Source organism: Oncorhynchus masou, chromosome 8 (assembly GCF_036934945.1).
Source record: "Oncorhynchus masou masou isolate Uvic2021 chromosome 8, UVic_Omas_1.1, whole genome shotgun sequence".
Taxonomy (NCBI): Eukaryota; Metazoa; Chordata; class Actinopteri; order Salmoniformes; family Salmonidae; genus Oncorhynchus; species Oncorhynchus masou.
Genome location: NC_088219.1, coordinates 44,448,703 through 44,464,316, shown reverse-complemented (window position 1 = coordinate 44,464,316; position 15,614 = coordinate 44,448,703). Strand labels below are relative to the sequence as shown.

The window sequence follows — 15,614 nt, the reverse complement described above, 5'->3', positions numbered from 1 at the left end:
GGGCGTCGGAGCCCAGAGGTTGCTTGAGGGAGGACATTAGAGTGATGGCAGCTGAAGCGGGCATGAGTGCTTCTTCGACTGTGCTTCACGCGGATTCTGGTGGGCGGACCGAAGGGGCGACGTCGACACGGCGGGACGGGAAGTCTGGGGCTCAGGAAGTAAGCAAACATGGCGGCGCCCAGTTCCCGGCTGCGTCCGTATCTGTTAAGGCCCCAGAAGTATTCCGGTGAGGCGGATTGGGAAGCTTTTCATGCTCAGTTTGAACTGTTAGCTCATTTTAGGAGGTGGTCGGATGAAGAAAGGGCACTGCAGTTGGCTGTATGCCTCACGGATTATGCTCTGGCCTGTTTGATATTGATTAGCCCCGAGGCCAGACATGATTATGGTGCTTTAGTGGGAGCGCTGAAGAGGCGCTATGGACAGTGTGTACAGCCCGGGCTGCTGCACTCCGAACTGAGTAATAGACGCAGGTAGCCTCGAGAGCCTCTACGGGTGCTAGCTAATGACATTGAGAGCCTCTCTCGGCGGGCATATGCTCACAGGCCCCCCTCAGTGCAGAGCGAGCTATCACGGGACCAGTTCATACAGGCTCTCTCTCCAACGGAGCTGCGCATACAGACCCAGCTGGCTCATCCTGATTCATTGCAGGTAGCCTTGGAGATGGCTTTGGAGAAGGAGCTGGTGTGGGCTGGGGCTTCAGCTGGGGCTTTGGTGGGGGTGAAGGGAGACAGACCCTCTGTGCGGGCTGGGGGGCAGAGCAGCCCAGAGCCGGAAAAGCCTGCGTGGGTGGATGAAATGACAGAACTCATTCGTGCTGTGTCGCTTCAGGCGGCACGAAACACACGCCCTGGTCCCAGGGTCTGCTGGGGTTGTGGCCAGCCAGGCCATCTGCGCCGGGATTGCCCCATGTCCCCCAGAGCTCAGGGAAACGGCTCAGGGTCCTCATAGACCGGGTAGTGCGGACCCCTGGCTTTCTTTCCCACCACCATGAGATCGACACGTGATGCTCGGCCCATCAAGATGTGCCCCCGCCGTATCCCACTGGCACGCCAGGAGGCGGCATACAAGGCTGTGTTGGAGATGCAGCGGGCAGAGTTCATTGAGCCCTCAGACAGTCCCTGGGCGGTGCCAGTCGTCATGGTTCCGAAGAAGGGGGCAAGCTGAGGTTCTGTGTGGACTACAGGTGGCTGAATAAGGTAACCAGGAAGGACTCATACCCCATACTACGTATCGATGAGTCGCTGGACCTGGTTAGGGGGTCCTCCTGGTTCTCCTCACTAGACCTCCACAGTGGCTACTGGCAGTTTCCCCTCTCCCCAGAAGCCAGAGCCAAAACTGCGTTCTCTACTAACAGAGGACACTGGCAGTTCAAGGTCCTGTGCTTCGGCCTGTGCAACACTCCAGCTATTTTTGAGCGTTTGATGGACAGGGTGCTGGATGGCATCCCCCGACAGCAGTGTCTGGTATACCTCGATGACATCCTGGCCCATGGCAGTGTCGTGACGTTGTATTAGTTAATGTGACGACTGTTGTTCATCGAATTATTAAAAGTTTCTAATTGCATGATTAATTGAATCAAGCAATTATTAACTCATTAACCTGGGGCACCATGGGAAAAATAGTTTTTATTGAGTTTCTTTTTCCCAAATTAACTCAAAGAATATCAGAATACCGATTTTACAACAGCCGCTAATTAACCAGTTACCTCTACAATCTCGATCTGAACGTTGTCTTGTCTGTGAATCTTCACGGACCCAGGTCTCACCAATGAGTTCGTACCACACCAATCTTAGTTGAATATTTATTGACTAAAAAGCTAAAATTATAATAAAAGATACACATAGACAAAACACATTATAGGCTATTGATTAGAACTTAGTATAATGGGCCAACACACTATGGCGCGTGTTACCCATGTTTTCGTAATAACGTAATCTATTAACCTTTAATAACAAAACAAAAATGACATACATTTTCATATTCCATCTATCGTCATGACCACCATTGTGGCTGACGGAAACCATTGTTCCAAAGTTTCTTTATTTCATGTTTAATTAATGTTCTGAGGCTGGTTCTCCATAGTAACAGGACAAAGGAATTTGTCTGTAGCCTGAGATTTACCAGGGGCATGAGGAGTTATAAAACCCCCACATCTTCAGACCCCTATTTCTCTCCTCCTCTGTTGGGTTTGAGAGATAATCTGTAGGGTTGTGGTCTGACCTGATCAGGACAGTCATGACAGCAGCTCCTTCCAGTCAGCCCTGGTGGCGCTAGGGCATGAGCTGGAGCGGGTGGCTGCTGCAGGTCTGAAGCTCCACCCCGAGTGCCACTTCATGAGTAGAGAGGTGTCCTTCTTGGGCCACCGAGTGGGGAAGGAGGGGATCAGCACCATGGAGGACAAGGTTGGGGCTGTCCGAGACTGGCCCACCCACACCGACCAGCGTCAGCTGAAGAGCTTCCTGGGCCTGGCCTCGTACTACAGGAGGTTTGTACGGGGCTTCTCAAGCATCGCTGCTCTCCTGAACCGCCTGCTGCCAAAGGACAAGGCCTTCACTTGGACAGTGGAGTGTGACGTGGCCTTCAACACCCTCAAACGTGCACTGATCGAGGCCCCCGTGCTCGCCCCCCCTGACCTCACCTTGCCCTTTATCCTGGACACAGATGCGAGCAATGTGGGCATGGGTGGGGTTCAGGCCCAGGTGGGGCCAGAAGAGGAGAGAGTGGTGGCGTACTTCAACAGAACATTTGACAAACATGAGCGCCACTACTTTGTCACCTGGCAGGAGCTCCTGGCTGTTATGGCTTCCCTCAAACACTTCAGGTACTACCTGGGTGGCCTGCCCTTTACTGTACGGACTGACCACTATGCTTTCCAGTGGCTCATGTCTTTCAGAGAGCCAGAGGGGCAGGTGGCTCACTGGTTGGAGGAGCTTCAGCCGTATGACTTCACAGTGGTGCACAGGGCAGGGGCACACCCCTCCAACGCCGACGCCATGTCCCGTCGGCCCTGTACTGCAGACGGCTGCCGCCACTGAGAGCGGAGAGAGGGACGGGAGAGAGCGCCGTGTGCAGAGGAGGGGGTCTGTGCCACAGTGTGTCGGGCCAGCAGGCCCGTCTGCTGTGAGCTGCAGACTGTTGACGTGGCTGAATGGGGGCAGCAGCAGGGACGGGACACAGACTTTACAGCCAGTGCTACAGTGGGTAGAGGAGGCCGCTCTCATGCTCAGCTCCAACAGTTCCCAGTGGGGGCTCCCATTGTGAGGGTGGGAGTGGATGTAGTTGGGCCATTCCCCACCACAGACAGTGGAAACCGCTGGGTGCTCATGGCCATGGACTATTTCACAAAATGGCCCGAGGCCTATACTCTGCTTGACCAGGAGGCAGAGACCATTGTCGACACCCTGACAGCGGGGATGTTCAGCAGGTTTGGAGCTGCAGAGTCCATCCACAGTGACCAAGGCAGAAACGTTGAGTCCTGTGTGTTCGCCACCATGTGTGAGAGCCTGGGTCTGCACAAGACCCCCACTACTCCTCTCCATCCTCAAAGTGATGGCCTTGTGGAGCGCTTCAACAAAATGCTTGGACAGCAGCTGGCCATCGTCTCCTCCAAACACCAGCGTGACTGGGACAAGCACCTGCCTATGGTCCTCATGGCATGCCGCTCCGCTGTCCAAGACTCCACCTCCTGCACGCCTGCCCTCCTCATGCTGGGGAGAGAGATCCGCACTCCTGCAGAGATGGCGTTTGGTCGGTCCCCTGGATAGCCCTCATGTTCCCCCAGGGCTGGAGTATGCCTGGAGACTCCAGGACTGCCTGGAGACAGCCCACACCTTCACCAGAGAGCAGCTGGTGAATGCAGGTGTGAGGCAGAAGAGGAACTATGACGTGCACACCCGAGGAAGGCACTTTGTGGCTGGGGAGCTGGTTAGGGTCTACAGCCAGCCCCTAAGGAAAAAAGGCAGATGCACCAACTTGGACAGTCACTGGGTGGGACCCTGCAGTGTCCTGGAGAGGGTAGGGGAGGTTGTTTACCGGGTGCAGCTTCCTCCCAGGGGGAGAAGGGTGGCACTGCCCCGGGACAGGTTAGCCCCATACAGAGGGGCCTCTTCTCCCCAAACCCCAGGGACCCCCACAATTCCCCTCTCTGGCAATGACATTCTCTAGGCACCCACCCCCAGGTGCCTCAGACAAAGCTCCAGATAGCCCACTCCCCCTGTCTCCCCCCCTGTGTCACCGCGTGGTTCCCCTGAGCCACAGACTGTATTACCCGTTCCCGCTTCCTTGTCCCCCATATCCCTGCCTTCATCCCCTGGGACCCAGAGGGGCAGCCCCCTGCCAAGGACGGAGCCCCCTGTTTCACATCTGGACACTGCAACCATCACAGCCATGCAGGCAAAGGAGACCTCTGAGTCCCTTCAGAGACTTTGTTTGTTCCCTCGGGGTAGAGGGACTTTGTGGTGGGGGGGCTGTGTAGGGACCCGCACAGACAGCTGTGTGTAATGTGTTAGGCTATTAGTTGGTTGTGTTGTACTTACCAGTACCCAGTGTTCGACATGCCAATCAACCTGCTATTTGCCAATCACGGGAATGCCTGGAATGTTCTGATGCCGGGCATCCTGGTGGTTGGCAGAGTGGTGTGGAGGGGGGTTGGGCAGGGGGATGGAGCGTTAGAAGTTAAGACCAGGTTTAGCCATTGTTCTTCCTCTTACGTCTGGGTTTCACAAGAGAAGGCCAGGGTTGGTTTGTGGGGTATCTTTAATTTATTTGGCGTGGGCTACAGCCAAACAGTAGCCTGTGTAAAGTTGGGTTAATAAACCGTCCATTCGTAAACTCAATTATCTGGACAATTGTTCCTTTGTGATCTAGTCCGGTCATTACAGTAATAAACCCAGTCTAACCTTAACCTCACTTCTAACCTTACACCTAACCCTACATTTTTGTTTTCATACATTTTATGATCTAGACCAATTTGGCTGTTGTAACTAGTGGAAACCGGTAAACACTTCCTCGAGTGGAAATGATGCGATTCGTCGTTCTGTCTGGGGCGGAGTTTTTTCCTAATTTTGGAAGGCGCGTTCTGGCGAACGTGTGTGTGCATGAGCAAAGCCTCTCTTGTTCACGACACGCGCGTTATTCGCACTCTCCACCGTTGAAGGTGGAACGTAACTTTTCTCTTCCCCGAGGAGACATCTGAACAACTGGGAATATATATTCTGTCTCAAACATCTAAGGTGTTCGAAAATCATGTCAGCCTCGGCGGCGAAAGTCGGTAGAAAGGAGAACTCGAATCATGATGGAGCGGACGAGACCTCCGGTAAGAAATGGCGGCCTCCTGTAATGTTACAACGCCATTTTCAGTTGTTTTTACCTGGCAATAGCCATGGCGTATTCATTTGCTTTTAGCTATCACCCGTTTAGTTAGCCTGACACTAAATGCTTCTTGATGAAGGTTTTAGCCAAATAATTTAGATTGCTCGCACAGTGAGAATGGATCTGCGACCTAACATTAGCTTACTGACTAGCCCGCTATGCTAACGTTACAACGTTGGAGGCCATGTTGTGCTTTGCACAAGCTCATTGTGCCACGCATGTTTGGGAGGGATTCGCGTTTATTTACACATGAAAGTAACTAACTTGTTAAGGTCAACTGCATTGCACATGTTACATTGTTGTACACGTTTTTTGTTATCTAACGTTAGTTGTTTACGAACTAGCCAGTTAGTAATCCAACATGCGCTAACTAGATAACATTTGTTTTCGTGAGGCCCAACATTCATTGTTGCTCCGCCATTGCGGTTTGCACACACGAATGGAAATAAATCAATAAATTGCAGTATGAGAACTGGTACGGAATGAAAGATAACAGCTAAATATTGCGTTCGTAAGATACTAGTATCATCCGCCAGAATGTAACAGGCATGTCGGTGAGGGGCGAAAACAGTCCCAAGCGTGCGGCCCCCCTTCATTCAAACCACGCGGCCTTGAGAAACTGCAGGAAGCTGCATCAGTGCTTTGGCTACCTTAGCGAGCGAGCTAACTTCTTGATAGCTCAAGATACTACGAAATATGTTGGAATGCATAGCTATCCCATGGGTACCTCATGCTGACGTTTTTATGTACCGGACAGATGTTTACTGTTTATTTACAGCCAGCAATATTTTCTGCATGGAAATGCACGTCCAATTTCGTCATTGTCTTTCAACAAAATTAAGACCGAATTTCATCTTTCAGAAAAAGAGCAACAGGAAGCTATTGAACACATTGACGAAGTACAGAATGAAATTGACAGGTGAGTTAATTATCCTCACACATTTTCAAGACTGCCCATGTACCTTATGGCTATGATCTAATTGTGGGTTTTTTTTTGCATGATTTTCTTCCCTTTAGATTGAACGAACAGGCCAGCGAGGAGATTTTAAAAGTAGAGCAGAAGTACAATAAATTACGCCAGCCATTCTTCCAGAAGCGGTCAGAACTCATAGCAAAAATCCCCAACTTCTGGGTCACAACATTTGTTAACCATCCACAAGGTAAAATGCAGATATTATGCTCTTTTACTACTTCATGTTCTTGATGAATGAAGACTTATTGTACATGGTCGGATTCTGCACATATATTTTTGTTGCCCACAACCACCATTATCACAGTCTGATGGTTAAGCTGTTGGTATACAAACTGCTGCCGTCCATTGACGAACGTATGGTTGTATTTATGTTGGCAGTTTCAGCCCTTCTTGGTGAGGAGGATGAGGAGGCACTTCATTACCTTACCAGGGTGGAGGTGACTGAGTTTGAGGACATCAAGTCGGGTTACAGAATAGATTTTGTGAGTTTTTGTTAATCTTTGTAGGAATTGTGCGTGTTATATAAACAGAACAGTTCCTTAGTTAACCAGATTCTTGGTTTATTTCTCAGTACTTCGACGAGAACCCGTACTTTGAGAACAAAATTCTCTCCAAAGAGTTTCACTTGAATGAAAGTGGGGACCCATCTTCAAAGTCAACTGAAATCAAATGGAAGGCTGGAAAGGTATGTTTACACATCTACAACTTAAAGTAAATGGTCTATGTGAATTTCAATTGCCGTCTGTCATGCTGCAGGGAATGCAGAATGTATGGTCTTACTGCTCGTGGTTATTTTGTATTTTCCTTTGATCTCAGGACTTGACAAAGCGTGCCAGCCAAACGCCAAACAAAGCGGGTAAGAAGAGGCAACACGAAGAACCAGAGAGCTTCTTTACCTGGTTCACAGATCACTCCGACGCAGGGGCAGACGAACTAGGAGAGGTCGTCAAGGATGACATCTGGCCCAACCCGTTACAGTATTACCTGGTATGATTCCATGCTATTGTCTATAGTTCTTTGTTGACTCCCATGGTGTCTTGCTCTGGTAGGCCAGGTAAAGTATTCACTGTGTTTCTTAGTTAGCCAAAATATATTTACATTGGGGCCATGGCATTAGACCAAGGGGTCATCTGAAATAGGGTTCTAATGAACATGACTGACAACCATGTCCAGCCACCTAGACATCTCCACTGGATGCCTCAATTTCAAACTGAAGATCAGCTCATGCCTACGTCGTTGTGTTAGTTAGTGCTGTTTGGGACTCATTAATATATCATCTCTCAACTCTACCAGGTCCCTGACATGGATGATGAAGAAGGGGAAGGTGACGACGATGATGACGACGAAGAGGGCTTGGAAGACATCGATGAGGAAGGAGACGAGGATGAAGGCGAGGAAGATGACGAAGAGGATGGAGAGGTAACTCCCGTTAAACTTTTTTCCCACTATTGTAAAACTGTCCCTGCTTTTTTAATAAATGTTTATGTAGTGGAAGACTGTCACTTGTCTGGAATGTTAGTCTTTATAGGCATGCGGGTAAATGTGCATCTCTTCTACAGGAGGACGGCGAGGATGATTAAGGTTTAAAGGAACTTTCCCCGTCCTTTCAATCATCCTTCAACCCTTGGGAGCAAGAATATTTGTTTTCATTTTATTTTTGTATTTTGTGCTCTCTCCTGTTCTACAAGTGTCCGCCTGTCCATACCATGTCTATAGATGCGTTAATTTCCAGGCCATGCCCGTATCAGAAAGCTAGTGGCAATCTGTCATAAAACTACTACACGTGTCCCCGAAGACCAATTAAATAAAAGTACTGGCATTCTGCACGTCGTCGTATAGACCAATCGTTTTGAATAGCAATTTATATATGTATGATATATAAATAAGGTTTCTGTTAAAGTTGTGAGTTGAATAAAGAGGAGTCATGGTGCAGTGATGATAGCATCTCTAGACACCTTTAAAAATATATATATATACATTTTCTTTAACGCAGCGTTTGGGGGGGGCCTCCTGGAGTTGACAGCTTTTTTTTTTTTTTCGTCGTGTGTTGTACTAATGGAGAGCATCCGCTTCTTCCTGTCAACTGTTGTAAATGTTTTGGGGTCGATATCTTGGTATGACAGTTATTGTAGACCGTTAAATGGGGTTTGGTGGGTCGAGTGGGCATTTGGCACATTTGGGTTTGTTGATTGACTTTTCATTGTAATGTTTTACAGACACCCACGAGGTTTGAAAAATTAAATTTTTAATAAAAACAAAACAAAATTTCCTCTTGTAATTTTGAGCTTGGCTAATTAACAGGTTATTTATAGAGAAAATAAAGACCATGTATAATCTCATATGGAATCTGCACTGGTGTTCTTCTCCACCTTTTCTACTGGAAAACTGTTCATGTTCACATTTAAGTGTACCAGTGTCTTTGTAACGATAAATAAATGTAATACATTCATGTGTAGGGTAGTGTCTGGGTGTATTGACAGTGTTGTGTTGTGTAGGAGTAAACATCCACTTTATGCTGATCGGGAAAGAATTGGGCGGTAGGTAGCCTAGCGGCTAAGAACGTTGGACCAGTGGCTTAAAGTTGACCGGTTTGAATCCCGGGCCAGGCGTAATTGATCTGCCAACTAGAGGGCTGCTAGGTTCGCTTAGGACATTCACCTACCGTTTGGGCCCTTGAGCCAGGTCCTTAAATGGGAAGTTCACTATTACAGCTTGATGTTGGATGGTTCCTCACCCAATTTTCTTTGAAATGCCATTATAAACTTCAACTACCACTAGCAAAAAAATGTATGGAGGTGATGTGAGCATGTATAAAATAACAAGTTTAAATCAACTTCATATTTGGTTTGTTCATCTGGCCATTTTAACCAAAAATTATAAATATGCTCACATGCCCCCATCACTTCCACAGAATATTATTATTTTTTTGCTAGCGGAGTTTGTAATGGCTGTTTTAAAGTACTATGGATTACAGTTTTTCATGGCTCAAGACTTTTCAGGGGGAAGAACCATTTAATATCAAGTTGTGACATGTTGAACTTTAACCCCACAACATATTCTCCATACAGGGGCAGCTTTTCTCAACAAACGTGTTGTATTATGTGACTGACTGTCCAGAACCTTCTACTGATAATCATATTTTCAAGATCATTCTAACAATGAAGATGCAATTTCAAGCATTATTATATAGTTTAAAGACAGTCAGTTTGTCCACTTTTTAAAGGGTACCTTTTAATACTGGGTTTGATTGGGGGATTATTCATTTTCAATAGGATCTTTGTCTACTAAAAAAATATTTACTGGGGGGGTCCAGAACAGTGGGTTGTCAAACTTATTTTATTTATTTTTTTGCTTTGGGGGGAGTGTGTTTTTTGTGGGGGGGACCCCTATTGCGCTTTTTTCCCCTGGTTTACGTTTGTTCTTCTGCTCGTATTTTCCCTATAAACAATGGCTTGACTTTTTATATTACCCTAATAAAGTTTAGAAAAGTTTGTGAGGTTATGGTGTGGCTATTATTAAGCTTTAGCTAATGCAGCCTATGATATGAAGGCATTGTGCCCCGATGCTCCAACTGACTCCTGACAGTTGAGTTTGAGGTGAGGAAGTCTGTTTCTAGCCTACCAGAGTTACTCCTATAATCTAAAAATATTATGCTTATCTTTATCCAAAATATTAGTCTAGAAAATGTATGAATTTACGAATTTACCCTCCTGTACGTCTATATTTGTATAGCAGAAGCAGTAGCCATCTGACAAAGAAATGCATGTTGGAGTCATAGCATGCCACTGGCATATAACTATCTCTCTGGGGTTAGGCCTAAGCTTCTCTCCCTTTAAATAGGCTATATGGACTGAACTAAAATGTAAACACAACATGCAACAATTATACTGAGTTACAGTTCATGAACAGTCAACTGTTTATTTACACTTAAAGTATAAATATTTGTATGAACATAAGATTCAACAACTGAGACAAACTACAAGTTCCACAGACGTGACAAACAAAAATGTAATAATGTGTCCCTGAACAAAGGAGGGGGGGGGGTCAAAATCAAAAGTATCAGTCAGTATCTGGTGTGGCCACCAGCTCCATTAAGTACTGCAGTGCATCTCCTCATGGACTGCACCAGATTTGCCAGTTCTTGCTGTGAGTTGTTACCCCACTCTTCCACCAAGGCACCTGCAAGTTCCCGTTCATTTCTGGCCGATCCAACAGGTCCCAGAGGTGCTCAATGGGATTGAGATCCGGGCTCTTCGCTGACCATGGCAGAACACTGACATTCCTGTCTTGCAGGAAATTACGCACAGAATGAGCAGTATGGCTAGTGGCATTGACATGCTGGAGCGTCATGTCAGGATGAGCCTGCAGGAAGGGTACCACATGAGGGAGGAGGATGTCTTCCCTGTAACGCACAGCATTGAGATTGCCTGCAATGACAACAAGCTCAGTCTGATGATGCTGTGACACACCGCCACAGACCTTGACAGACCCTCCAGCTCCAAATCGATCCCGTTTCAGAGTACAGGCTTCGGTGTAACGCTCTTTCCTTCACGATAAACGTGATTCCGACCATCACCCCTGGTGAGACAAAACTGTGACTCGTCAGTGAAGAGTACTTTTTGCCAGTCCTGTCTGGTCCAGCGACGGTGGGTTTGTGCCCATAGGCGACTTTGTTACCAGTGATTTTTGGTGAGGACCTGCCTTACAACAGGCCTACAAGCCCTCAGTCCAGCCTCTCTCAGTCTATTGCGGACAGTCTGAGCACTGATGGAGGGATTGTGCGTTCCTGGTGTATCTCGGACAGTTGTTGTTGCCATCCTGTACCTGTCCCGCAGGTGTGATTAATTGTTTATGGTTCATTGAACAAGCGTGGGAAACATTGTTTGAACCCTTTACAATGAAGATCTGTGAAGTTATTTAGATTTTTCCGAATTGTCTTTGAAAGACAGGCTCCTGAAAAAGGGATGTTTTGCTGAGTTTATAAAGAAATCCGTCAATTGACATGAATTCATCAGGCCCCAATCTATGTATTTCACATGACTGTGCAGCGGCGCAGCCATGGCCTGGGAGGCCCACCCACTTGGGAGCCAGGTCCAGCCAATCAGAATGAGTTTTTCCCCACAAAAGGGCTTTATTACAGACATAAATACTCCTTAGTGTCATCAGCTGGTCAGGTGAAGAAGCCGGATGTGGAGGTCCTGGGCTGGAGTGGTTACACTGTGGTTTACGGTTGTGTACTGGCAAATTCTCTAAAACGCCGTTGGAGGCAGCTTATGGTAGAGAAATTAACATTAAATGATCTAGCAACAGCTCTGGTAAACAGGAGAAATGCTCACGAATGGGGATGTAAACAAATCTTTGCACAAAATGGAACATTTCTGGGATCTTTTCTTTCAGCTCAAGAATCGTGGGACCAACACTTTACATGTTGCGTTTATATTTTTGTTCAGTGTATATATATATAGTATATTTATTAAAATATGAATATCATACAGTGGACACCAACGCCTATTCATAGGTTGCACCTTTGTCACTCGGTCTCGTCATGCCATTGTTATGAACGTTCTCTCTCTACCGGTGGTGCAATAGTCTAATAAACTATAGAGGCTAACGACTGTTTCGTGTAAGTTACACTATAGTGCTTGGAAATACGATGACATTGCTAAAGTAGTCAAATGTTTAGTAGTCGTTAAATTTACTTTCGACAGCTGGCAATGTCAATAGCTAGCAAAGTTTGTAAAAAAAATAGATATCAATGCTAACGTTAGCTAGTTAAAATCAGGTGACCTCCCCTCAATTTTAGCTAACTAGCTAACGTTATACTGTAAAGTCAATATGGTGATATCAAGATGATGACAAAAGGTTTTCCTTCAAATTATTTGCCTCCTTTTGAATGGCATTGTATCTCCAAGCCACTGTAATGCACTTTTGATGAAATCTTCATCAGCGCTCATTGATGATGCATTAAGTAGAATGCTCAGTTGGGCGTCAGTACAAAACTAAAGTTCAAAACAATATTGTGACGAAACATACCCATGAATAGGCCTTTGCATGCAATGCCTTGATACATTTAGTGCTCAAATGTATGACAGCAGAATCATGAGGTGGACAGTTATTGTTTTAGGAAAGTAGCATAACCCCCCTGGTTTTAAGGACACATAAATGTGGCTCATTTGGCCAACATCCCTCATTTATTGATTGTGCTGGCTGCACCAGGTTGGATCTGTTAATTTGTTTTAGGCTGGTTTTAAGGACACATAAATGTGGCTCATTTGGCCAACATCCTTCATTTATTGATTGTGCTGGCTGCACCAGGTTGGATCTGTTAATTTGTTTTAGGCTGGTTTTAAGGACACATAAATGTGGCTCATTTGGCCAACATCCCTCATTTATTGATTGTGCTGGCTGCACCAGGTTGGATCTGTTAATTTGTTTTAGGCTGGTTTTAAGGACACATAAATGTGTCTCATTTGGCCAACATCCCTCATTTATTGATTGTGCTGGCTGCACCAGGTTGGATCTGTTAATTTGTTATAGGCTGGTTTTAAGGACACATAAATGTTGCTCATTTGGCCAACATCCCTCATTTATTGATTGTGCTGGCTGCACCAGGTTGGATCTGAAAGCATATGGATTTCCATAACATTTCTCAAATGTCCGGTAAATTAAAATCTTCCCGGTCATGTTGTTCGGTGGCAAATTTTCCTAAAAGAAATTTTGAAATGGCATATAGTTTTTATGAAGATATTAGAATAATCACATGAAAATCTGTCGCCAATTGGATGGAAACCTAGCTATAGACACCCTAAAGACTCTAAATGGCAAGTGCGCTAGTCCATTGTCACTTTGATTATGCCCGCACATCATGGATCACCAGCAGCCACAAACATCTAAAGAATAAGCTGTTCAATTTATTTTACAGTACAAGGGGACGGTCATGTGAAAATATATGTAACTTTGGGGAGTGGATGCATTTTTTTTATGACACCTTGAGTTGGACCAGCCCCTCCCCCCAGTACATTTCGATCTGTCCCTAAGCAAGTTCTGTCACAGCTTTCAACATCCAGATCTGGCATTTCTTCAAAGTAGTCAAATCAACGTTTATTTGACATATACACAGGACACAGTAAAGTGTACGTACACACCGTACAATGAAATTCCTACTTGCTAGATCTCTCAAACAGTGCAGCAACTTCGGCTGGCTCGTGGCAGTTGAGAATTCTACCACTGAATACATCTGAGAAGGTAATAGTATTCGAACACGGCCCAGAGAATGTGACCCTCTTAGGTCAGATCTAGTTTAGATTTAGTTTCTAGCTTGTGTGCAAGTCTCCTTGTCACTCGTTTGTCATGACAAAAAAAATTGTCTTGACAATCATGTGAGTACATTTACATGCACACTAATAATTCAAGTGATTTTGGCAGTAGGCCAAGTATGGCATTAGTCATGTAAACACCTTACTCTGCTTATCTTCATCTGAGTACTATCATAATCTAAGTAAGCATACGACGATTAAAAAAACAGGTTTTCTGAGCAATCTTTCGAATTATTAGGAAACACCTTAAAGTGGCACTCCAGTCTCATTTTCACCCTGTTTAACACCTGATTTACATAACAAAAGGCCCATCTCAGTAGGCCCAGGGAAGTCATGACATAGCACAAGGGGGTGGGGCTTTCCTCTTTAGTTATCTATTGTTCCTCAAGCAAGGGAGAATAACGACATACACTACCATTCAAAAGTCTGGGGTCACTTAGAAATGTACTTGTTTTTGAAAGAAAAGCACATTTTTTGTACATTGAAATAACATCAAATTGATCAGAAATACACTGTAGACATTGTTAATGTTGTAAATTACTATTGTAGCTGGAAAGGACCATTTTTTTATGGAATATCTACAAAGGCGTACAGAGGCCCATTATCAGCAACCATCACTCCTGTGCTTCAATGGCACGTTGTGTTAGCTAATGCAAATTGAAAAAATTCAAATTGATCATTAGAGAACCCTTTTGCAATTATGTTAGCACAGCTGAAAACTGTTGTCCTGATTAAAGAAGCAATAAAACTGGCCTTCTTTAGACTAGTTTAGTATCTGGAGGATCAGCATTTGTGGGTTTGATTACAGGCTCAAAATGGCCAGAAACAAATAACTTTCTTCTGAAACTCGTCAGTCTATTCTTGTTCTGAGAAATGAAGGCTATTCCATGCGAGAAATTGCCAAGAAACTGAAGATTTCGTACAACGCTGTGTACTACTCCCTTCACAGAACAGTGCAAATTGGCTCTAACAATTTGGGGACCAACAATGCCTTTTCCAGCATGATGGAGCACCTTGCCATAACGCAAAAGTGATAACTAAGTGGCTCGGGAAACAAAACATCGATATTTTAGGTCCATGGCCAGGAAACTCCCCAGACCTTAATCCCATTGAGAACTTGTGGTCAATCCTCAAGAGGCGGGTGGACAAACAAAAACCCACAAATTCTGACAAACTCCAAGCGTTGATTATGCAAGAATGGGCTGCCATCAGTCAGGATGTGGCCCAGAAGTTAATTGACATCATGCCAGGGTGGATTGCAGAGGTCTTGAGAAAGAAGGGTCAACACTGCAAATATTGACTCTTTGCATCAACTTCATGTAATTGTCAATAAAAGCCTTTGACACTTATGAAATGCTTGTAATTATACTTCAGTATCCATAGTAACATCAAACTTTGTGGAAATTAATATTTGTGTCATCTCAAAACTTTTGGCCACGACTGTAGATTACTGTCTAGTTTGAGAAACAGATGCCTCACAAGTCCTCAACTGGCAGCTTCATTAAATAGTACCTGCAAAACACCAGTCTCATCGTCAACAGTGAAGAGGCGACTCCGGGATGCTGGTCTTCTAGGCTGGCCTTCAGCTGTTTCCAGCTACATTAGTCATTTAGAACATTAACAATGTCTGCACTGTATTTCTGATCAATTTGATGTTATTTTAATGGACAAAACATGTGCTTTTCTTTCAAAAACAAGGACATTTCTAAGTGACCCCAAACTTTTGAACGGTAGTCTACATCGAGTTAGGGCTGGGTAGAGCCTGTTTTTTCATCAATAACTAGGGTACGGTAGGGCTCGGGTATCACAAAATGTATCACTAACATTTTGAAGCTGAGCATTTGCTCATGCTCTGTTGCATAGTACAGTCATATCTGACTAAGATCTTAACTTTGTGTCAGAAGTGCTTCAACCTTGTCAAATATAAAACAGGAGAGGTTATTTTTCAGAAAATA

At 45.3% G+C, this 15,614-nt stretch overlaps 2 protein-coding genes across 2 annotated transcripts; both read left to right on the top strand.

Annotated features, from left to right (window-relative positions):
* Positions 1–987: 987 nt before the first annotated feature.
* On the top strand, positions 988–4,250 carry LOC135543829 (uncharacterized). The gene is made up of 6 exons (XM_064971158.1): positions 988–1,155; positions 1,305–1,499; positions 2,220–3,014; positions 3,267–3,747; positions 3,782–4,014; positions 4,179–4,250. The coding sequence occupies exons 1-6, from the start codon at positions 988–990 to the stop codon at positions 4,248–4,250; spliced, it is 1,944 nt and encodes a 647-aa protein (XP_064827230.1).
* An 829-nt stretch (positions 4,251–5,079) lies between these two features.
* Positions 5,080–9,834, top strand: LOC135544728 (protein SET-like). The gene is made up of 8 exons (XM_064972583.1): positions 5,080–5,314; positions 6,232–6,289; positions 6,388–6,530; positions 6,722–6,825; positions 6,915–7,028; positions 7,160–7,330; positions 7,637–7,762; positions 7,903–9,834. Exons 1-8 carry the CDS (start codon positions 5,245–5,247, stop codon positions 7,921–7,923), a joined length of 807 nt encoding a protein of 268 aa, XP_064828655.1. The 5' UTR covers positions 5,080–5,244; the 3' UTR covers positions 7,924–9,834.
* The last annotated feature ends 5,780 nt before the right edge of the window (positions 9,835–15,614 follow it).

What these genes read in the sequence shown, in the direction of transcription:
- LOC135543829 (XM_064971158.1), top strand. Translation starts at nt 988, where the DNA reads ATGAGATCGACACGTGATGCTCGGCCCATCAAGATGTGCCCCCGCCGT. An exon ending in TCCTGGCCCATGGCAGTGTC is followed by an intron (nt 1,500 to 2,219) that starts GTGACGTTGTAT and finishes GTTGTGGTCTGA; the next exon opens with CCTGATCAGGACAGTCATGA. An exon ending in TCCTGCAGAGATGGCGTTTG is followed by an intron (nt 3,748 to 3,781) that starts GTCGGTCCCCTG and finishes ATGTTCCCCCAG; the next exon opens with GGCTGGAGTATGCCTGGAGA.
- LOC135544728 (XM_064972583.1), top strand. Translation starts at nt 5,245, where the DNA reads ATGTCAGCCTCGGCGGCGAAAGTCGGTAGAAAGGAGAACTCGAATCAT. An exon ending in CGGGTTACAGAATAGATTTT is followed by an intron (nt 6,826 to 6,914) that starts GTGAGTTTTTGT and finishes TTTATTTCTCAG; the next exon opens with TACTTCGACGAGAACCCGTA. An exon ending in ATGACGAAGAGGATGGAGAG is followed by an intron (nt 7,763 to 7,902) that starts GTAACTCCCGTT and finishes TCTCTTCTACAG; the next exon opens with GAGGACGGCGAGGATGATTA.